Here is a 23,558-nt window from a genome sequence, read left to right as displayed (position 1 = left end):
TGGAAACTAGGGGAGGGGAATAGAGTGAAAAGGGGAGGGAGGGAGGAATGAGAGGAGACAAGAAAGAGGATAACAATTGAGATGTGATCTGAATAAATTAATAAAAAATTACTGGAAAGATGTTATTGGACTAGGTGAGAGGTGTATTACTCAATATACACCATGGTAGAATAAGTGATAGAAAATATAAACTACTATGGAAGAAACTAAGGAAAAGGAATTTTTTTATTTTATTAATTTATTCAGTTTATAACTCAATTGTTATCCCATCACTTGTATCCTCCCATTCCTCCCTCCCTGCACTTTCACCCTATTCCCCTCCCCTAGGTCTATGACTAAGGGGGACCTCCTCCTCCACTATATGGTCATAGGCTATCAAGTCTCATCTTGGTGGGAAAGTCTTATCTTGGTGGGAAAAGATCTTCACCAACCCTACATCTGACAAAGATCTAATATCCAAAATATATAAAGAACTCAAGAAATCAAACACCACCAAACCAAATAACCCAATTGAGAAATGGGGCTCAGAACTAAACAGAGAATTCTCAACAGAGGAATATCGAATGGCTGAGAAACACCTGAAGAAATGCTCAACATCTTTAGTCATCAGAGAAATGCAAATCAAAAACGACTCTCAGATTCCATCTTACACCCATTAGAGTGGCTAAGATCAAAAATTCAAGTTATACCACATGCTGGTGAGGATGTGGAGAGAGAGGAACACTCCTTCATTGCTGGTGGGAATGCAAACTAGTACAACCACTTTGGAAATCTATCTGGTGCTATCTATCTGGCTCCTTTTCTAGAACTCTGAGAGGTATGCATTTTCAGGTTCAGCACACACGGCAATCCCCTCATAGATTCACAAGAGGAATTCCATAGCCTGCCAAAGGGAAACAAGTTACCTAGAAATCAATTACAATTTGGCTGAGAACAGGCTTATAAATAGGATTATCATCACCCCAGAGAAGACAGGAAAAAACCACCAGTCTAGAATTTTATATATAGTTCAATGCCCATCAGTAATGAGAGAGAAGTAAAGACCTTTTTGCCAAACAAAATCTAGAGCCCTTCCTGGCAGCGATCCTCAAAGTTAGCTCTGAGGGAATAGGGGGTAATGATAAATAAAAATTGACCAAATTAATCAGATTTTAAAAATACCGAAGAATGCCAGATTGCCTTTTAAAAACGAGCTATCTATCTTCTAGAGAAATCTATCTAAGCTGCAATTCTGTAGCGGGCATGATATTTAATGGCAGAACACAAAAAGTGTTTTGTTTAAAGTAAAAAAAAAAAAAAACCAGAGCAAAAATGTCCACCAACATCCATCCAAGATCCCACTGAAGGGTCCTATGAGAGGAGTGAGATAAAATATACTTAAGGATTTGAGAGGTAAACATAATAGATAAAAATTCCATAATGTGCATCTAATATGACCATCCACATGGAAAAGCCTAGTCAACAAGTTACTGCAGTGCCTGAGAGATGAGTTCACAGTTTCTCTGGAGACTAACTCACTGCATTCTTTCAGGGGGCAGCTAGTGTGAGCCACTCAGCTGTAGAGTGTTGTTACGCGTGCGGACTACAGGTGCATATGTAGACTGCTCAAGCTGCTGTCCTTATAAACTGCTGAACATCAGTTCTTTGCTTCACTTTTGTTATTGTTGTTTTATTTTGAGACAGAATATTATACAGCCCAAGTCTACCTGAAACTTTGCGTGTAGCCCAGGCTTTCTTCACACTTGCTCTCCTATGTCCTGTCTCTGTTTCCCGTGTTCTGTGTGAGCATGCCTGTTTACGTCTGTTCCATCAGAAAATGCTTCCTGGCCCAGGTATTTTTCTTTCTCCACTTCTCCGCAGCAGAAGCTGGGACAAAGGTATTTAGCTATAGTGGCACCAAGACTTGTCTGGCGATGTTTCTACGCACACCAACAGTTTCTAAATTATGCCTTGAGAACACATGAACAGATGGCAAGAGACGCTGAAGAACATCCAAATGGTTACAGAGATGATGTTAAGGAGACAGCCGAATGCTGCCCAGCTTCTTGCAGCTTAGGAGCGGAGCCAAGTTCAACCCCTACTGTGTGATTAACTCGGTAGGGAGTCCAAAGAAGGCTTAGTCTGGAGACTGCAGTCACTCAACTGCTCATCATGATTCTCCTTGGTTAATCTGAGGCTTGGTTTACTGGCTTCTTTTCTATGGTAGCTTTATATACTGCCACAGTTTGTGTATATATATATATATATATATATATATATATATATATATATATATATATATATATATAACAGAACCTTTTTTTTTAATCCTCTAAAGAGGAAGAGAGCAAATAATGATAGGGCTTGTTGATTGGAGACAGAAAAACGAGCCTTCTACTAGAGGAAGAATTAGTTTTGCTGGCACAGAAGCACAGCCTCCAGCAACAGTTCTTTTCCTCCTCCAGCCTGAACTTGCAGGAGCTTGTAATCCTGTATCTCTCCCACCCCCTGGACCCTGTTCTCCATGCACTTTGCTCCACCAGTGGTAAAATGCAATCAGCAAAGATAGTTTTCCAAGGAGGCATCTATTCTTCCTGGAAGGAAGAGAGCCCTGGCTGAGCCCGGCATCTGGTGGATTCAGTCTGACTTGTTCTCACTGAGGTAAGAGATGCAGGAAGAGTCATTTACCCCAGTTTCAGTTCACAATATCCTGAGAGGCATTCCCAGTGGACATCTTTAATTCCTCTGGAAAGCTGCAGGAAGCCTGGGAGTCCACACTTGGGAGATAATGGGCTCTTATATGCTTTGGATATATGCTGCTATGATCTTCCTTAAATCCAGAGCTTCTTGGTAGAGACAATCTTCTCTTACATCAGAGGCAGCCATGTTCACAAGCATTGTCCTCACTGGTCCTCTGAGATGAGTGAACACAGCCTCTCACTATGAGTCATCTCCATCAGCAGGGCTGCTTCCTGGGGGGAGGTGTAAATTGATCTTTTTCCTCATATGAGTTGGCTGGGGGATTGGAGACAGCAGTGGGCAATTCATTACCGGACATACAGAAGGAACAGAAAACACATCAGGCTGGTCCCATGACCGAAAGCATTTGGGAAACACATCTTAACAATTAACACTCAGGCTTTAGACCTCGGAGTGTGGCCAGAATTGTGTCAGGGCCCTGAATAAAGGCTCAGGAAGAAAGGAGGTGGCAAGCACAGATGCCAGCTGTCACGGGCATCCTTGTTCTACACCCTGCAGTGTAAACAGCTCCATTCCTGTGACACCAGTGGCTTCCCAGAGGCAGTCTTACACCTGGCTACTCAAGAGCTCAGTGGACATGCAAGTCCACAAGTCTCTTGTAATTTCTCCCTAGGCAGCCTACTTCTCTAGCAAGAGTTTCTTCCCAGTGGACACTGCCTGCTGGATCCCTCATGGAAGGACAGCTTCAGACACACTGCCACTGTGGAAAGAGGCTGGGCAGTTTCTAAGGGAACTGAACACATTCTTGCAAGATGAGCCAGAACACCCCCCCCATGGGTGTTTATTCCAAAGAAATTAAAACCACAAAACTGTAATCGGTATGTGAGTTGATGATAGATTTATCAGTACTAGACACATTAAGTCACAGTGGCTGAATGGGACTCAGACACATTCACAGTGATGCTCCTCACACGGAGGCCATCTTTGAGGGAGGCATTCTGAACAAGCATCATGCCCAATGTACTCCTTTTTAGTTTCCTACCTGCAGTGAGTATGTTCTAGAACCTAAAACAATGGAGAATGCTGAACTCTGCGAATATGTATTTCATGCTTACATAGCTCTCAGTCACCTCTGCATGTGATTTGTTTTCTGTACTAAGAATGGTCTACCTTAAAGCTTCTCTTTAGCATGCCTGAATTTTTAGCATTATTGCTCTTGGACTTTGAAGTCATTATTAAATCAAATAAGGATTGCTTAAACATACTACAATCCTGAGACAGGAGTTCTTATAACTAAGATAGCTGCTAAGTGGTGGGTTGTGTACACAGTGTAGATATGCCAGACAAGGAACCAGTTCACCTCCCAAAGGGAGGTGCATTCAATAATTTTGGACAATAATTATCAAAGTAATGGCAACCACTGAAAACAAAACTGCAGGAGAGGGACCACTGAATTATTTTACAAACCATTTCCTCCCCTGTTGGGAGAAGGCAAAGTAGTTATTCTGAGAGAGTTAGTTCTGAGGCCATATGTATTCCTTTTCTTTTCTGTCATTAGAAGGCTATTGTTAATGAGTTTCATTTATTTTACAATTGAAAGGAAACTAGTGAAGGTTCCAGAACTTTCCACCAGCAACCCAAATGTACCTTTACACTCAAAAGCACACTGACCATCATTACCAAACAGAATTGAAATTTCTAAGCCCTAAACTCAGTAGCAGTACTCTCTGATGGTGTTGGTGCTGTTTTTATTATATTTAGTGCAACATCTGAAGACACAAGCAACTCCACTGGATGTACAGCTTTGAATGAGTAAATTCCCTATGAGACCCTAGGAGAAGGGACTTGAATGGGAATAGAACTACTATTGTCTGAAAGAGGGCCACTGGGACCTTGTTATGCTAGTCTCTAATAATGAGATTTGACAGGTGGAAAAAAAGAAGAAATCAAGAAAACACAGCTAGAATACATCCATCCACACTAGACTTACTTCTTATCTTTTAGTGCATTGAAAGGAGGAGAAAGGGGGCAGTGCAAACAAGACAGTAGCTTCAAAAACAGAAAAGATGGAAGTTGGCTTTGAGTTTCTGTGGATGAATGTTAGCAACGATATCTCACCCAAGACTTATGCCCTCATAATCACTGATGGACCTGCAGTGACCCTCGGATGATACCATATGAATCGATAGAAGAGCATTAAGACCCCGGTCAAAACTACCACACAAGAAAGGGAACTTTCAACACACACTAGATTTCAATCATAAACAGAAACACAGGCTCACAGAATTGGTAAGCAGCCAGCCTACAGGACAATGTCTAAATAAGGTCTGTTTGTTATTATCTGGGGAAAGAGTGCTCAGAGATGCTGTGGAAGGTCTGCTGCATCTGACCTTGAGCTACTGGCTGTTCAAGCACCCCCAGAAACTCTATCTCCAGGACAAAAGGAAATCTTTCCATTGTTGTCGAGAAAAGTTAATACACTCGAGGTTTCTTGAAGCACAGATTGCTATCATAGGCCTCCCAACCAGACCTCGCGTGTAATTACCAGTACCTATCGAAGTCAATGCTGGGAAGGAAAAGCTCCATTGTTTAAAGCCTTCTGCTCTTGTCAAATTACCTGGTTTCTTGTCCTTCCATGTACATATCTAACCAACTTGGGCATGTCCACAAACACAGACTCCAGTTAGCTGAACATAAATAAAATAAAACACGGTTCCTAACTTGACACAGCTTATGTCCTGGGAGTGGGTGTGTCCAACTTCATGTTGGAGAATGGCACAATTGAACTACAAAAAAAAATTTTTTTTACCAAAAAAAAAAATCTGCAATACTTAAATAAATGTATGAGTATTTACTGAGCCACTCCCAGAGCTATCTCTCCTGGGCCACAAGAAAGAGCAATAGAGCCTTAACTTCTACGGTGATTAAGGATGATAAAGGTGTGATGAAGGCATATACAGCAGGCTGTGGGATGTCAAAGGAAGGGCAAACTAGCAATCCTGAGGGCATCCTGGAGAGGATGTGCTTGATCCAGGTATGATGGTATGGACCACAGGAGAGAGATAATAGAACTTTTACTGTGTGGGATATAAACCTTTCAAAAAATTTTAATTGGAAAGTAGACAAGCCCATTAGCATCCTTAGCCTTCATGTTAGCATTCTCCTGGGTCAGTCTGAGCATGCATGAAGCAAAACCAGATACTGAGGTAAGATGAAAATGAACATAAAAGTTAAATCCATTGGGGGGAAAGTTGGTGTTCGGGCCCTCAGAGTGCAGTCAGATAAAAGCACTGGAGAGAGTCAAGGGTGGGGTGGAGAAAGAGGTACGGAGAGGGAGATCTAAGGAGGACAAGGAGGACAGTAGGAAAAAGAAATGAAGGGAGAAGAAGAGAAAGAAGGGACAGAGAGAAAGAGGTCACCTTCTTAAAGCCAGAAGTACAGAAGCTTGAAGCTGGCTTTAGACACAGCTTGAGAAAAATTTGATGGGGGTGAGGTAGGTGGGGTATTTCTCTTCTCATGGTGCCTTTTGACTGAAGGAGAAAAGTGGCCAATTTCCAACAGGTTTTAAGTTCAAGCAAATAAAACTAGAGGTAAGTGCATATCACACTTATATATATATACACACACACACATACATGATTGTAAAACTTGTTAGTTTTGATGTCAACTTGCCACAACTCAGAATCACCCACAGGCAAAGTCTCTACTGAGGAATAACAACTGCTTGCCCTGGTAACTCCTAAGTGTAGGACGGAGCCTGATGATCATCTACCTCATCGATGCTGGGATTTGAGCAAGCTTGATCCTGGGTAGATCCTGTGCTGGGAGCTACAGCTGCTGTAAGCTCGTAAATGCTATCACCATGTCATGTCTCGAAGACAGCAGTTCACAGCACTTCTCTTGACGCTCTAAATCTTTACATTCTTTATGCTTCCTCTCCCTTGATGCTCCCTGAGCCTAATGGTGGTGGGATTAATACAGATGTCCCATTTAGAGATGTGCACTCCATCTTTAATTCTCAGCACGTTGGCTGGCTATACACCTCTTTATTGACTGCTGTTCACTGCAAAACAAAGCTCTCTGGCTTGCGAGAAGCCCAGGTCTGTGGGAGTAAGCATAACTATTTAGAAGACAGCCTGACAGCATCACCATTTTGTACAATACTAAGAACCAGCTCTACATCAAGGCCTTTGAGCTCCCCAGCCACAGGCTTTTGACAAGGAATATAGGACAAAACATGCTGTGGAGCACCTTTCAAATCCAATCAGAAAGTGGTTAGTTGCCCTATAACAGTCATGGCACTATTACACCAATAAGCACAACTTACCTGGCAGGTCAGTGTTGCCGTCTACAGATACTAATGTCTTTTCTCCCTATTAGACTTTCCAATACCTTCCAAGACTAGGAAAGCTAGCCAGTAGGATGCTTCCTGGTCTGTTTGGGAAGAATTTCCCTGTCTTAACAGCTAGAATGTGTGATATCTCTAGCAATCGAGTTCTACCACATAGTTATGATGGATCACAAGGGCTCTGGCAACAGCCTGTGCTGTTTGGGAGGCCGTTAGCGTTTCCCCGATCACTCATTCCTAAGGAGGTTTTCCTTACCTTATATTGAAATGTACGGAAAACCTCCTTAGGAATGAGTGATCTAATCCCAGCACTCGGGAGGCAGAGGCAGGTGGATCGCTGTGAGTTCGAGGCCAGCGTGGTCTACAAAGTGAGTCCAGGATGGCCAAGGCTACACAGAGAAACCCTGTCTCAAAACACCAAAAAAAAAAAAAAAGAAAGAAAAAGAAAGAAAGAAAGAAATGTACACTTTTCTGGAGGAGCAATTTCCACCAAGGCAGAATGTTCTGCAGGAACACTTATTGTAGAGTTGTATTTTGAAATTATCTTACTAATGGTTTCTCCATACATTCTTATTTTTTTGGTTAACTGATCCACTATCCCTCCTCTCTCTCACCAGCCCTTCATCTCTGCTTAATGCTTTAACCCTCAGTATTTCCCGCTCTTCTTCCTTTTAGTATGTGTTATGTTACCCTTCCACTTTTTTTTTTTAAGTTGGGCTTTGAGATAGTAGAGTAGCTTGCACATGGCTCTTCATGTCTCCTTGCTTTGGGTTAATCCAACTTTCACCCCTGTTTTCCCCCATACTACCCACATCTTTCTCTGCATAAGTCTTTTTGCCCCCAGGACTCCACCTCACTATTTTTGCTTTAGCTACAATCCTCTGTCCACACTCTCTTAGTTTGCCCTGCAAAAGTCTCTGCCTACAAGAAAGTAATTCCTTAAGCCAAAGCCTCTTTACCAGGGGTAAGTTAGTACCCAGGGGTGGGTGACCTTCAGCAGTTCTGTGACATTATGGATTATCACAGGGATCTTTCCATCACATGGATAGATAGATGTTGATTGACATCCTATGATACACAGCATGAGGTAAATGGCAATAGTCATGAGTTTGGGCTATTTCTGCTTTAAGGTTCTCAATGACATTCTTCTAAATAGCCTTTAGTATTTTTATTCGAACAGTTACTGAGGAGCTAGTATAATATTAAGACATGACACCTCTGGTCCTTGGGAGTTCATGTCCAGGAGAGAATGGCAGGCTGTACAATACACAAAATACAGAGCATGCTAAGGGCCCAAATGGAAACATAACAGGATACAGGGTATTAGTAATATGGATGGACTCTGAAGGAAGTGATGTCACCTTTTCCTAGAGACTGCATAGTTTTCCTATAGAATGCATAGTTAAATTCAAAGACATCACACTTGCATAAAAACTTGAGAAAATTGCCAGAGGAGCTCAGAAAAAGCTCAGAAAATCCCTAAGTACTTTTAAAATAATCTTTCTGTTTCCATATACATTTCCTTAGAGAGAGGGGACAAACAACCTACTGATTCCTTTGTGACTTTGTTTCTTATTAAAATTATTTTTCTAATAACAAGAAAAGGCTTTATTTCTTTCTCCTCCTTTTAGTTTATCCTATGTATAGCTTTAAAATATTGATAAACACACCCTGGAATCCTGTAACTGCTATCTGAGCAATGCATACCTTTTTTCATTTTGCCTCAGACAGCAATTTAAATTAATGCACAATTTTGAAGGTGCACTTTCCTAAACATCTATTGTTAGGTGCCCTCTATTTTCTTCAAATAGAAGAAATTGTGTGGCAGGACTAATTGCCTCCTTCATCCCGCCACTGTTTAGCAATCTGAAAGAAGTCCTGAGACAACATGGAAGTGTTTAGGAAGGAGCCAAATGAGCAGCAGAAAAGAGGGACATTTTCCCTAAGAAAATAATGGAGCAAAGCAATCAGAGGGACACTTTCATTAGATTTGCCAGGCTGGAGATGTCACCTCCGTCACAGGCATCAGAAGCAATGGTGCATCACCCAGGTCAGTATTTGGATGGTAATAACACTGTCTGCATCATTGCCTAGAAGCGCATAGAGGAAAGCAGGTATGACACTGAAGCATGCAGGGCCATACACCTGCACAGAAAATGTTCCAGGCAATCTTAAAAATGAAGTTAGCACGCATATTTTGGGATTTACTTATTGGTTTCAATGTGCAGTACTTACTAAGATGATGTCGCTTTGTTTGTGCGTGTGTATGTAAACGCTGAGTTTACATCTTGACTCAGACACTTTCCATGCTGGGATGTAGGTAGGTTAATATCACACCTGTGAAAGGAGGAAAGGTACACCTGCTTCTCAAATTGTTCCCTATTCTACTGATCTGGATCCTATAGAGCAGCGGGTCTCAACCTGTGGGATGTGACCATTGGAGAACACATATTCCCAATGGTCTTAGGAGCATAAAATTATTTTCATTTCTACTTCATAACTGTAACTTTGCCACTGAGTGGTACCTCAGTTTCTAAGACTGTCGGAAATATGTGTTTTCTGGTAGTCACAATCCACAGGTTGAAAAATGTTCCTAACAGAGGAAGAAATAACCAAGCAATTGACTTCAATATAAATAATTTAATATAGGGAATATGTTAATTAACCACATTGAGAAATAATACAGATAAAAAGAGTAAAATGGCAGTGAATAAGAGTTGCCTCCTTGAGGGCTGGAGCAGCTAAGGGTAAAAGCTGGCAAGATGAAAACCTGGATGCTTGAATGACAGACCTTGTGGTCTGAGGCAGGAGAAGGGTAACCACTTCTGAGATGCTATTTGGCAGAAGTCTGGGTACCCACACAGCCAAGCCTGGCTGGGTCCAAGAAGGTGCAAGAAAAGCATGTATGGGAACCAAGCACCACTGAAAAGTGATGGAAAGCAAGGCCAGCCCCAGATGGAGAGCAAGCCCAGCCCCTGGCTCCACTTCCATTTCACACTGGCCCCCTGTCTGCATACACCAGAGGAATGACAGCAGATAGGCAGCCTCGCAAAGCAAAGCCCAAAGGCCAGAGTCAGAGCCGAGATGTGGATACCTTAACTCATGTTCATCATGTGCATTTGTAGGGTGCCTAGCTGTTGGATGGGCTGAGTAATGGGCATTCTGAAAACGAGGGCTCAGCTCAAGGTGGCTTTCCTCAGCCGGGCATGGCAGCACATGGCTGTATTCCCAGCACCTGGGAAGCAGGTCTCTGTGAGTTCAAGGCCAGCCTGGTCTACAAAGGGAATCCAAGCCAGCAAAGGCTACACCGAGAAACCCTATCTCAAAAAGCAAAAACAGAAACAAACAAAAAAGATGACTTTCCTCCCATAGGCCCAGTTGTGTTCAAACTGTAAATATATCTGGTAATCCTTCAATATTCGTGAGAAATCTATTTCAGGACCCCACACACACAGATATATATAAAAGCCATGCATGCTCAAATTCTTGATATAAAATCAAACAGAATGAGAAAGCAGAATTGAAGTTGAATGGAACAGGAAGTGAAAAATAAATGACCCAGAAATACTTCTTGCCTCAAGTCTAAGTTTACATTAGGTGCTAGGAGGTTAAGGTGCAAAGCAAATTACGAAGCGATACAGTTGAGTTTCTATATCCACAGGTGCCACATCCTCAGATTCAACCAAAAACAGATCTAAAGTATTTGAATATGAGTACAAGAAGCATGTGCAGACTGCTTCCTGTGTTTCTTGACCAAAGCAGTATAGCAATGGTTCACCCCGCATTTGTCTTGTATCGCATAATTGCATCACGCTTAACAACTATTGTAAGCCTCCTAGAAATGATTTGAAATATCTGTGTGGAGAAGGGACTGGAAACATGACTTTTCAGTTAAAAGGGTTTGCACAGAACCCACTTTTGGTTCCCAACACCCACATGGCAGCTCACAGCTGTCTGTAAACTCCAGTTTTGAAGGACCCAGCTCCCTTTTCTGGCCTCCATAGGTACCCATGTGATACACATACATACACATAAGCATTCACAAATACACTTAAAAATGAATATATATACATATATATAGGAGCATTACATAGGTTCTATGAAAATAAGATATTTTGTACCAAGAACTTAAGCATTATAGCTTTTGGTATATATAGGGGGAGGGGTCCTGGAATGGTTTCCTCATGGATTTGAAGGATGACTAAACATATTTACACAGTCTGAAGAGTACCTCAGCTGTAGCTATACCTATGAATTCAGAGAACAAAAGACTATTTTCAAGACTATGCAGGAACCTTCACAAAAGGAAAGAATTAACAAGAAACATTTGAATGAAAGAAAGCATACAAGCAAATCAGAGGGCTGGAGAGAGAGAGAGAGAGAGAGAGTGCATATGCGCACGTGCATGTGTGTGTGCATGTGTGCACTGTTGCCTTGTGGACTCACATTGTGAGGTGTGGCTCAGGGTTGGGGGCAGTTGGTTCTTTCTGCTCTTTATTCTGGTTCATAAGGTGGCTATTTGAATAGGCAAAAATTACCTGTGAAGCACACTATCTTTAGCCCCAGACTGTTTAGTATAATGCCTTGCAAAGAGCATAACATTGGAGGTGGGGGAAGCCCGTTGAATGGGATGGGGTGCCATGAGACACATCAGAATTGTAAAGGCGCATTTTAACTGAGTATCTATATACAGCTCCTCCTGTTAACAAGATTAGTCCAGGTCCTAAAAGAACTTAAGCAATGATGTAAAACATGTAAGTACTAAATGTGTCCTCTGTTGCCGAGGCCCTGTTGTCAGAGTGAAGATGACAGTGACTGTGGACAGACAGACTGAGAGGAGCTGCTGAAATGTTACAGGCATTTTAAGTGTTGGGCACTTAGTGAGTCCTGGAAAAACCATTAGTGTAGATCTTGCAGGTGAGTGTGCAGTGTCCTCATGACTAATCGCCCCATGTCCTCTCTGGCAGATCCCTTACAGGACTTTGGCCTTTCCATTGACCAGTGTTCCAAACACATCCAACAGAATCTCAACATTAGATTTGGCATCATTCTGAGTAAGTATAGACGCAATTACCTTGACATGAAGCATACAGAGGAGCCTCCTCCTCCTCTTCCTCCTCTTCCTCCTCCTCCCTCTCCTCTCCCTCCTCTTCCCCCTCCTCCTCCCCCTCCTCTTCCTCCTCCTCCTCCTCCTCTGCACACACAATAACTCACATTGACTAGCACAGCAGGCTGCAGCACTATTCCACCTTCATCTCTCACATCCACTCACCAGTTAATCCCTTGTGGAATGTTATGCTTTTGTATTAAAGAGACTCCAGACGCTCACTTCAACACTGTCAGCCCCTGGTCACCATAGACAGCAAAAAAGAAATGGTTTTCTTGTTGGTACACAGACAATAGGCTTGCCTATTCCCTCTGCCACAAACAAATCGGTTGTACCCACCATCACAGCATGGGCTGTTACTCATATTAATCTGCTTCCCAAACAACTAGTGGAAGTGCTTACAAGTTGGCAAAGGGGCGGGGGGGGGGGGACAAATTTTTCTTTCCACCCAGGGCTCTGAGGCTATGCACTTCCTGGCAGTTTCCTTGCTGGCCATGACGTTACAGTAAACCAGTATGTTTGTCATATCCCCTTTTCTAGAAGACCAGAGCTCTCAAACCAGAGCAGAAGCGTTCAGTAAAGCCAGTATCTAGAATCAATCCAGAGAAATGGAAGGAATATTCTCAAAGACCAAGAACTCTTTACACGATCTAAACTCACAAGGTCTGGGAAAATGCTATGGGCAAGGAAACCAGGAGTGAAAAGAGAAATGGGTGAAAGACAAAGTGGGAGTCAGAAAGGAGCAAGCAAAAAAAAATTCTAGAGCTCGCTGGAAATTCCCTAGGGAGCTGTGTGCGGTATCTACGCAGTGGTGAGAATAGGCAGAGCCAGCCATGCCCTGCAACTATCATGGGAGTTAAGTAACACCAACTGAGGAACTCTAAAAGCCAGACTTATAGGTATTCTATTAAACAGGCAGAGCACCGAGCATCAAGAGGGAAGGGTAGCCAATGAACTGCCCTACCCCGAACAGGTAAGGCTTAAGCTAGAAATACTGCTCTGTCAACAAAGCTCCCCCCCCCCCCCCCCGTGCCCTGAAGGCTGTGACGGTCCCTTGGACTGTGCTGTTAAGCCTTGAGTGGCCTCTCTTCAGGGAGACACACAGTGCTGACCTCAAGCTTCTCTTTAGGAGAGGACATCAGAAAGCTGTTTCTGGACATAGCGCTTGTCGCAAAAGGCTCTTCTGTTGTGAACTTCTCCTATCCCATCTGTGAGGAGGACCAGCCCAAGTTCTCTTTCTGTGGAAGAAGAAAAGGAGGTAAGCCACCTGCCTCACTGACTGCTTGCACCTGGCACCAGGCTCCTGGTGGACAAAGCCCTGGCTCTCCCCTCTTACCTTTGGGCAACACACACCCAACCATCCGCACCCATTGCATAAAAATACTAGGCAGTTCTGTGGGGAGGGCCTCCCTTAGACAAACGTTGTGAGCACGAGATGGTTCTAATAGAGGCTTTGTTTTCCTGAACATAACGGCATCTTACTCAAAAGACTGGCAGCAGAAAGAACCAATGGTTTCCAAAGACCTGAGGAGTCAGTATGTGTTTCCGGGGTTTTCTCTGATGATCTCTGCCATGATAAGGGGTCACCTGTGTAACAGCAACTCAGAAAAAGAAATAGAACAAGGCTTGCCAAAAAGTCGCTGCTATAGCCAGGGGGCAGCTGACTGGTGGGGCTATCACATAACGGTGCTCCAAGTGGAGAAGCAGAACCCCCATTGTGTGAGCTCTCTTGTTCACTGAGGGTTGACCCTCTTGTCACACAGCAGCAGTGACTGTGGACAGCCAGGGAGGAGGTGATGAAATGTTGCTGCATGCATTTTTTAAGTGTTGGGCACTTAGTGACTCCTGGAAAAACCATTAGTGCAGATCTTGCAGGTGAGTGTGCACTGTCCTCATGACTAACAGCCCCATGTCCTCTCTGGCAGATCCCTTACAGGACTTTGGACTTTCCATTGATCAGTGTTGCTAACACATCCAACCATATCTCAACATTAGAGTTGGCATCACTCTTCTGTCTCTGCTTCCTATCTCATCCCAGGAGCACTGGAATTGCAGGCACATGCGACTCTGCCTGGTTTTACGTGGGTTCTAGGGAGTTGAACTAGGCTTCTGCCTTAGTTAGGGTTTTATTACTGTGAAAAGGCAACATGACCCTAGTAGCCCTTATGAAGGAAAACATTTCACTGGGGCTGGTTTACAATTTCATAAGTTTAGCCCATTATCATCATGGTGGGAAGTGTGGCAGTGTGCAGGCAGACATGGTGCTGGAGAAGGAGCTGAAAGTTCTACATCCAGATCAAAAGGCAGCAAGAAGAGACTGAGACACACGCCATCCAACCAGGCCACATCTCCTAATTTAAATGCCACTCCCTATGGACCTATGGGGTGATTTTTATTCAAACCGCCACATTGCCCTCCCTGGCTCCCATAAGCTTATAGCTGTATCATAATGCAAAATGCACTTAGTCCAACATCAAAAGTCCCCGTAGTCTATAACAATCTCCACCCTGTGAAAGTTCAAAGTCCAAAGTCTCTTCTGAGACTCATGGCAGTCTCCTAACTGTAATTCCCCTCTAAAATCAAAATCAAAAGGCAGATCACATAGTTCTGACATATAATGGAACGTGATAGACATTACTGTTCTGAGATGGAGGACGGAGAGCATAGTAAAGATATACTGGACCAAAGCATCACCAAAAACCAGCTGGGCAATTGAAATTCTGCATCTCCATGCCTGTTTGTGAAAGCACTCTTCAGCTCTCCAACTCCTTTCAGCTGTGTTGACTGCAGCACACTTCTCTCACTTGGGCTGTTTCCACTCCCTGTTAGCAGCTCTCCTTGGCAGGTACCCCACAGCTCTGGCATCTCCAACATCTTGGGGGGTCTCCAAGGCAATCCCCAGGCTTCACCTTCACAGCTTCACGCAATGGCCTGTCTAGGCCTCCATGTAGGGACACCCCAACACATTGCTTGCCTTACATTGCACAGCAAGTGTTAGAACCACTTAGCCATCTCTGTAGCCCTAGAGGTTTGTAAAATATATTTTTAGTTGAAATAGAATGACATCACTCCATCTCCCTTTCCTCCCTCCAGCTCTTCCCAGCTACACTCTCTCTCTCTCTCTCTCTCTCTCTCTCTCTCTCTCTCTCTCTCTCTCTCTCTCTCTCTCTCTCTCTCCAACACCTCTCATGTCCTCCTGGCTCTCAAGTTAATAGCCTTTTTTTCTTTGATTATTATTGCTATAAACATGAATTGCATGCATGTGTGTATACTTGAATAAATATAAATACAACCTGCGGAGTCCATTATTTGGGGTGGTGTGTATATGGTTTATTAAGGTTGCCCACTCTTCAGTAAGAGCTCATCCCTGGGAAAGGCTAGTTCTTCTCCCGGCAGTCATTAGTGGCCTATAATTCTTTGCCTGGGGATGGGACCCCATGAAAATTTCCCCTTCCGTGTTAGTGTGCTTATTAACACTGCCCTTGTTCCAGCCTTGTTTGCGCAGCTGTATCTAGGGCGGGCTGTTTCCTAGCAAACTTCCTGATATTATAGCTCGTACAGTCTTTCTGCCCCTCTTCCTTGTTCCCTGGGCTATATAGATGCAGGGGCTGCAATAGGGGTGAATCCACTGGTGCTGGGATCCCCAGCCCAATGAACTATTGTTCACTGAATTGTGCCCAGCTGTGGTTTTCTGTGATTGTCTCCATCTGCTGTAAAGAGAAACTTCTTTGATGAAAGATGGTAGCCACTCTTAGGGTATAAGGAGATTTGGAATGTAGTAAGGAGTTCTGCTGGTCTAGCAAAGTGGTAAAAATAGGTCCTCCTCTAGGATCTATGACCTCACAAGCTCCAAGAAAACTGGCCAGGCTTCCAGTGCCAGGTGCAATTTGTCTCCTGTTTGATGGACCTTAGTCCAATTAGACAGCTCTTGGTTGCCACTGACATAGGAATGCTGCTATTGCACCTCTATGCCCTGGAGATTTTCGATGAGCTGAGTACATCAATGAGTTCCCTCAGCATGATGAACACTGTATATTAATCTCTTGTCTGCATTTTTTTTTAATGTGGAAAAGGGTACAAAACCAGGATGCCACAATCTGAAGTAACATCAGCAGCCAGAAGAGGAACTACATCAGGAAGTGAATCTGAACAGCAATTCCTAGAACATAATTAGGAATTAAAATTTCTCACAGATGGCAGATGCTAATCCAACCAATCAGGACTTTGGGGCTTTTAAGTATAACATAGAAAGCTTAGAGGATTTGTTACCCTGACATGAGCCCCTATCTAGTCTCATGGTATCTATTTTCCATCAAGCCCACAGAAATACACAAATATCAAATATTAGAAGCTGAGAGACACAGAAAAGAGAGAATGTATGATGTTTGTCTTTCTGAGTCTGAGCTACCCACTTAATATAATGCTTTCTAGGTCTTTCCATTTTTTTTTTCTGAAAATGGCATAATCCCATTTTTTTGTGTGGTTAAATAAAATCCCACTATATATATATGTACTCCATTTTTGTTATCCATTCGTTGGTTGAAGGGCATCTAGGCTGACTCCAGTCCCTTGCTATTATGAATTGAGCAGCCAGAAACATGGATGAGCAAGTGTCTCTGCAGTAGGATGCAGAGTCTTCTGAACAGATGCCCAGGAGTGGAATAGCTGGGTCATATGGAAGTTCTATTTTTAGCTTGTTAGAGAAATATCCCTACTAAGCTCCACGATGGCCGCATCTGGCTACACTCCTACCACAGGGCATAATGCTCTTCTTTCCCACATCCTCACCAGAATTAGTTGTCATTCATTGTCCTAGTGACAACCATTCTGAAAAGGACGAGGTAGAATCTCAGAATAGATCTGTACTTCCCTGATGTTGAACATTTAAAAAATATTTATTGACCATCTGTACTTCTTCTCTTGAAAACATAGTTTAGCTCCTCAGGCCATATTTTAGATTGGGTTTTTGTTGTTGTTCCCTCGTTGCTTAGTATTTTAATCTCCTTGTGCATTTTTAGATGTTAATTTTCTGTCATATGTATGGATAGAAAAGGCATCCCATTCTTTTTTCTCTTTTTATTAAAAATAATGTTTCTATATAACATTTTCTAATCACAATTTCTTCTCCCTCATCTTCACACAGATTCTCCCACCTTGTACCCATCCAGTTCCATCCTCTCTCTCTCTCTCTCTCTCTCTCTCTCTCTCTCTCTCTCTCTCTCTCTCTCTCTCTCTCTCTCTCTCACACACACACACACACACACACACACACACACACACACACACACACAAATGAGCAAGAAAAAAAACAGAATTAAAAAAACAAAGAAAAGCACAAGAAACACACACAAAAACAAAACCCATAAAAATACAAAAGCAGAAACTATAATATACAAGCAAAAGACCAGTAAAGATAAACAAAACAAAAACAAAAACTACCCAAAACAAAGAAATATGAGGCATACATACATACCAAATAATAATAATAATAATGTTCAAAAATACCCTGGAGTTTGTCTTGTGTTGGCCATCTACTGCTTGGCACAGGGCCCCCCCCTTCAGTGAGACTGCACTGGAGAGAACTAATTCTTTGCAAGCAGACGTCAATTAGAGAAAGCATCTTGCTTAGGGATGTGAGCTCATGTCCACTTCCCCCTCAGCACAGGGACCTCATCTGGCTTGAAGCTGTACAGGCCCTGTGACTGCTGCCGCAGTGTCTGGGAGTTCATATTTGTATCAGTCCTGTTGTGTCTGAAAGACACTGTTTCCTTGGTGTCCTTCATCTTCTCTGGCTCTTACAACTTTTCCACTTCCTCTTCTGTACAGTCAGTTCCCTGAGCCTGAAGGAAGTGGTTTGATGAAGACACCCCATCTAGGACTGAGTATTCTTCCAAAGTCTCTCACTCTCTACACATTGGTCAGTTGTGGGTATTAGTTCCCTTCTACTCTGAGTAGACACTTCTCTGGTGCTGTCTGAGTAAGACATTTATGGATATAATGACTGTTGATAGGAGTCATTTTTATTGTTCTGTTCTTTAATAGAAACAATAGTATTTTATTTCCCCTCTGGGCCCATGGTCTATTTAGTCTCAAGTTCTTGGCCATCTGAGCAGTGTTAGAGCTCCATCCAGATGGGCTCCGTCTCATGGGATGGCCCTTAAATCTAATGAAATAGTGCTTGGTTACTCCTACAGTTGTGCCACTATTACACCCGCATATGGGGCAGGCAGATGAATGTTGTAGATTGCAGAGTTTGTAGCTGGGTTGGTGCTTACCTTTCTCCTTTGGTTGCATGCAGAGTGTCTCTCAGTACCATGACTACTAGTCAGTGGGGATGAAGGCACTAGTTAGGCACAAGCTTGACTTCTCCCTGTTCAGTGAGATATGTAAGTGTTGTCTTCAGCAACAGGACCTTACCATCAGTTGATGACAAGCAACCAATAGCCTTGGCAATAGCTTGAGTTATTTGGGGGTATCCATGGACCCCCCCTTTGGCCAAAAATTCAATTAGATATAACCCGTTCTTGGCACTGGAAGTTTCACTTGGTTGCAAAAGATTTGTAATTGGAGCTTTGTCTCTGCCATTATTCAGTGACTTCACTTAGATTTCTTTGCTGTATGTATATATTTTAAGAAACTCCTACAGTAGTAGATTTCCAAATGGCCCTTAGGGTTGGTTGTTTCTCCCATTTGCCCTCTCTGACTCCCTCCTTCCTTCCCCCATCCCCATTTAATCCTCCTATTCCAGTCTCCCCATTTATCCATAATGATATATTCTATTTCCCCTTTCTAGGGAGATCTTCCCTTCCCCCCAGTCTCTTACTCTATAACTCACCTCTGTGATTTTACAAATTGTACACTGCTTATCAAAGACTTAACAGCTAACATTCACATGTGAAAGAATGTATACAATATGCATCCTTTGGGGTCTGGGTCACCTCACACAGGACTTTTTTTTTTTTAGCTCCATTCATTTTCCTATGAATTTCATTATTTCCTTTCTAACAGATAAATATATAATATTCTGCAGTGTGGATGTACCACATCTCCATTAGCCATCCACCTGTTGATGGCATCGAGGCTGTTTCCAGTCTCTGGCTATTATGAGTAGAGCAGCAATGAACATGGATGAGCAAGTGTCTCTGTGGTCAGATGTCTGAAAGTGGTCCAGCTGGATGTTGAGGTACATCTATTCCTGGCTTCTTAGGGAACAGTCGCGCTGATTTCCATAGTGGCTGTCCAGATTTGCACTCCTGCCAGCAATGGATAAGTTTTCTCTTTTCCCACATTCTCACCAGCATGAACTATTATTTGTTTTATTGACTCTGGCTATTCTGATTGGTATAAGACCAAATCTCAGAGTAGCTTTGGTTTGTATTTCCTTTATGTCTAAGGATATTGAACATTTCTTTGTTTCTGAGCCATTTGTGTTTTGTCTTTTGAGAATTCTGTTTAGTTCTGTGTTCCATTTTTTCATTGGGTTATTTGGTTTACTGGTGTCCAGTTTTTAAGTTCTTTATATATTTTACATATTAATTCTTCATCAGATGTGTAATTGGTAAAGATCTTTCCCCTTCTATCCTAAAACTTGGTGCTTTCTTCAAATGATTGTGTCCTTTGCCATGCAGAAAATATTTTAATTTCATGAGGTCCCATTTGTTAGTATTTGGCCTAGTTTCTTCAGCTTATGAGGTCTTATTCAGATTGTCATTAGCTATGCCTATATCTTGAAGTGGTTTTTTTCTTTTTTTTTTTTTTTCTTGAAGAACTCTGACAGTTTCGGGTCTTATGTTAAGATCTCTGATGCACATGAAGTTAATTGTGGAGGATGAGAAAGGTTAGCTTTATTCTACTACATGTGGCTTTCCAGTTTTCCCAGCACTATTAGTTTAAAAAGGCTTTTTTCCCCCTCTGAGCACAGAAAGTATTTTTGGTGTGAAGGAGAGATAACCATGTTTTTTAGGATCCCACTTGTGGGATCGGAACAGTCTTGTGAGAGAACAGGTGAGGTTAATCCACCAGAAGACCAACCACCTCCTGGGGGAGCTTGATTCTTGTCAGCTGAAAGGATCCTGTGAACAAACTCTGGGAGGAGATATATAAGTGAGCCGAAAACTGGAGGCGGAGCTTGTTGGAGACTTGGGATAGTTTTGGCTGTTCATCGCTGCACTTCAAGATGCTCCTAGAGAGAACTGCTTGAGGGAAGGCTTGGGGCTCTGGCTCCTGCTGAGGTTCTGGGTTCTGGTTACTCCAGGTTCCAGCAGAAGAAATCCTGCTGATTACGCCAGGAGAATCGTTCCTCGGAACTGATATCCTTATGGTTCTGTGTTCTTCAATCCTCCTTTATTATTCATTTGGTTAGTCAGATTATAAGTGACGTATGCTTAGTTAATAAGTTGTAATAAAATATATTGGTTAAAAAAATATATTGGTTAAGAAAATTGAGCCTACACTGGTGTCTATAGGTATGTAAATTTATGGCTAGGTCTTCTGTTAATCTGCATGTGTATTCTTGTGCCAGCACTACACTGCTTTTATTAGTATAGCTCTGTTGCATAACTTGAAATCTCGTATTCCCAGTATTGTTCTTTGCTCAGGATTCCTTTGACTGTCTAAGAATTTTATGTTTCTAAATGAATTTTTTAAAAAATTTTCAGTATCTGGGAAAAAAATGATATTGGCATTTTGATGGGGACTTAGCTGAGTCTTTGGAGTGCCTCTGAGAAAATGACCATTTTTACAGTATTGATTCCTCCAGTCCATGCACATAAGAGATTTTTTTCCATCTTTCAGCATCTTCTTCAATTTCTCTCTTGAGAAATGGGCCCCTCCTGGGTGTTTTGAAATCCTCATTATAGAGGTCATCACTTCCTTAGTTGGGTTTATTCCAATAGTTTACCTTTGTGATGGCTACTGTAAGCTGGATTTTCCCCCTCATACTTTCTTCAGCATGTTTGCCATTTGTAAACAGGAGAGCAACAGATTTTTGTATGATAATTTTATATTCTGCCACTTTACTGTGTTAATCAGTTCTAAGAGTTTTCTGGTGGAGTCTTTGAGGCCTCATGTATATAACAACTGCAAACAGATAGTTTGACTTCTGTCCTTTCTAGTTGTCTCTCTTTTACTAATACTTCTTGTCTTGTTGCTCTGGCTAAGACTCCTAACACTATATTTAAAGAATGGAAAAAAGTGGATACCTGTATCTTATTCCTGGTTTTAATAGAAATGCTTTGAGGTTTTTTTCCATTTAATATAATGTTGGCTGTGGGTTTGTCATATATAGCCTTTATTGTGTTGAAATGTATCTTTTCTGTTGCAAATTTCTCTAGGATTTTTATCATGAAAGGATGCTGGATTTTGTCAAAACCCTTTTTCTGGGTCTATTGAAATACCCATGTGATTTCTGTCCATGAGCCCACTATATGATGTGTTTTGGTTTACACATATTGAGCCATCCTTGCATGCTTAGGATAAAGCTGACTTGATTGTGATGAATGAATTTTCTTATGTTTTCTTAAATTTGATTTGCATGCATTTTATTGGGGAAAAAAGTTAGTCTGGTCTTTTCTACATGTCCTTGTCTCAGCTAACTCCAACCCTCCTGGCCACACTTAGTAGAACACACACACACACACACACACACACACACACACACACACACACACACACACCTCTATTCCTTCAATCCTCAAATCCTTCCTCTCTTTCCTGTCTTCTTTTATCTTCTGGCTGCATCCCTCCCTGTCCCCCTCCCCCTATTTCAATGACTAAGTCCCTTACTTGGTGCCAAGTGCTCTGAGGAACCCAAGGTAAACCAAGGATGTTTTCTGCCATTCAGGACATTATTGGCCTGAGATAAGAGACCTATAAAGCTATGATTCAAAGTCACCACATGTTGTGTTTACATTGAACAGGAATAAACAAAGTGGGAGGTGAGCTGGTGAGGTAGCTCATACCCCTGATATCCCACTTCTGAGAACATGAACAAACTAGGGAACTGAATAAACACTTGCGCTCCCACCTTCCTTAAAGTTATCTGAATCCTGTTACAAAGTGTTCAGCTATATGTATGCATGTCTGAATAATATTCTTTTGTGTATGAATCATATTTTGTATCCATTCATCTATTGCTGGAAACCTAGGTTATTCCAAAGTCTATGTTCTGTAATGAGCAAAGTGTATTATAACCTTGAGTATGGTGTTTCTTTAGTCACATCCGGCCCACACCCCACTTGTGCCTTTAGCATCTCAGCAAAAGGTTACTTTCTGACCACAGCCTGCGTGGGTGGTCCCATTGGATGTAATGCCTTCTTCCATTTGTCTTCTATGCAGACTTAACCCAATACCCCGTCCTCCAAACTCAACCAGATTAATTGCTTCAGTCATTTCTAGAGCCAGGGAATGGTATGGAGGAGCACAGGGCAGAGATGCTGATTAATCATTACGGGGAGTTGGGGGGATAATTGGTGGGGGGTGAGGGGGTGCAGTTGGACAGGAAAAATAACCGAATGCAACAATTCATGGTTCCTCCCTCTGCTATATCCCTGATTTCAACTTCAGCTGTGTGTGCATGCATGCGTGCGTGTGTGAGTACAAGTATGCATGCGTGCATGTGTGCGTGTTCGCATGCCTGTCTCTGTGGGCATGGCAAATAGAGCTATTACAGAGTAAAGAGACAGTGAAGACTTGTTTTGTTGAATTCGGTGTGGACAGATGATAGACGGGATATAAGGATACCAGTTCACATCAGATGAGCGTGTGTAAGGACACTTCTGCACAGGAAGCTCATCGAACCCTCACATGGAGGAAATTGTCTCAATCCTCCAAGCTCAAGAAAACCTTACTATATGTCCTGCGCATGGCTTTAACAGAATTAATAAAACAGGAGAAATAGTGTTCCCTCAAACACTTTGGGGAGTCTCAATCTGTTTAGCAGATCAGAAAGCTTGCCTTGGACTTAGCTGAATGCTGGGCAGGCAGCCCACAGTCAATTTACTTTCCTTATTGCCATGGGGACAATGACTGCAGAGGCAGGCAGAGGGGCTGGCATTTGGGGAATTGCCAGGAAGTTTTACTCAGTATAAAACAACCAAATAAGGGATACACAAATGCTGAACAAATAATTATGTAAATTAAATAAGCCAGAAAAGTGAAATCTTACAATTCAGAGGCCTCTTGGGTCGTTGTGATTTTGAACCTACTGCAGGAAGGGCAGCTACAGTGGTCAACACAATGATCAGAAGCAATAAAAGACACTGGGGAGAACGGGAGGCATCCAACGCAAGTGCAAGCATGGGACAGCGTCCCTGGGGCCTTACAGTTCTTCTTAGCAGAAGGAGGAAAACTGGCTGCCCATTGTGGGTGGGACAGTCTGCCGCCATCTGCAAGTCGAGTGCTACGTGTTGCTTACCACACACTCTT

The 23,558-nt window shown here is 42.5% G+C and overlaps 1 protein-coding gene across 5 annotated transcripts in view; it reads left to right on the top strand.

Annotated features, from left to right (window-relative positions):
- LY86 (lymphocyte antigen 86) overlaps positions 1–23,558 on the top strand; it is a 66,970-nt gene that overhangs the window by 14,107 nt on the left and 29,305 nt on the right. For 4 of the 5 annotated variants that reach the window (XM_084796984.1, XM_084796987.1, XM_084796983.1 and 1 more), the window contains exons 2-3: positions 11,995–12,081; positions 13,264–13,392. In XM_084796984.1, coding sequence (XP_084653110.1) covers positions 11,995–12,081; positions 13,264–13,392 — 216 coding nt within the window. The remainder of the gene's footprint in view (positions 1–11,994; positions 12,082–13,263; positions 13,393–23,558) is intronic. The other variant, XM_084796986.1, reaches the window with a different exon arrangement.

The sequence above is a fragment of the Acomys minous genome (genome assembly GCF_964271855.1).
Source record: "Acomys minous genome assembly, chromosome: 9".
In the NCBI taxonomy this organism is placed as follows: domain Eukaryota; kingdom Metazoa; phylum Chordata; class Mammalia; order Rodentia; family Muridae; genus Acomys; species Acomys minous.
This window is presented reverse-complemented; position numbering and strand designations above follow the sequence as displayed.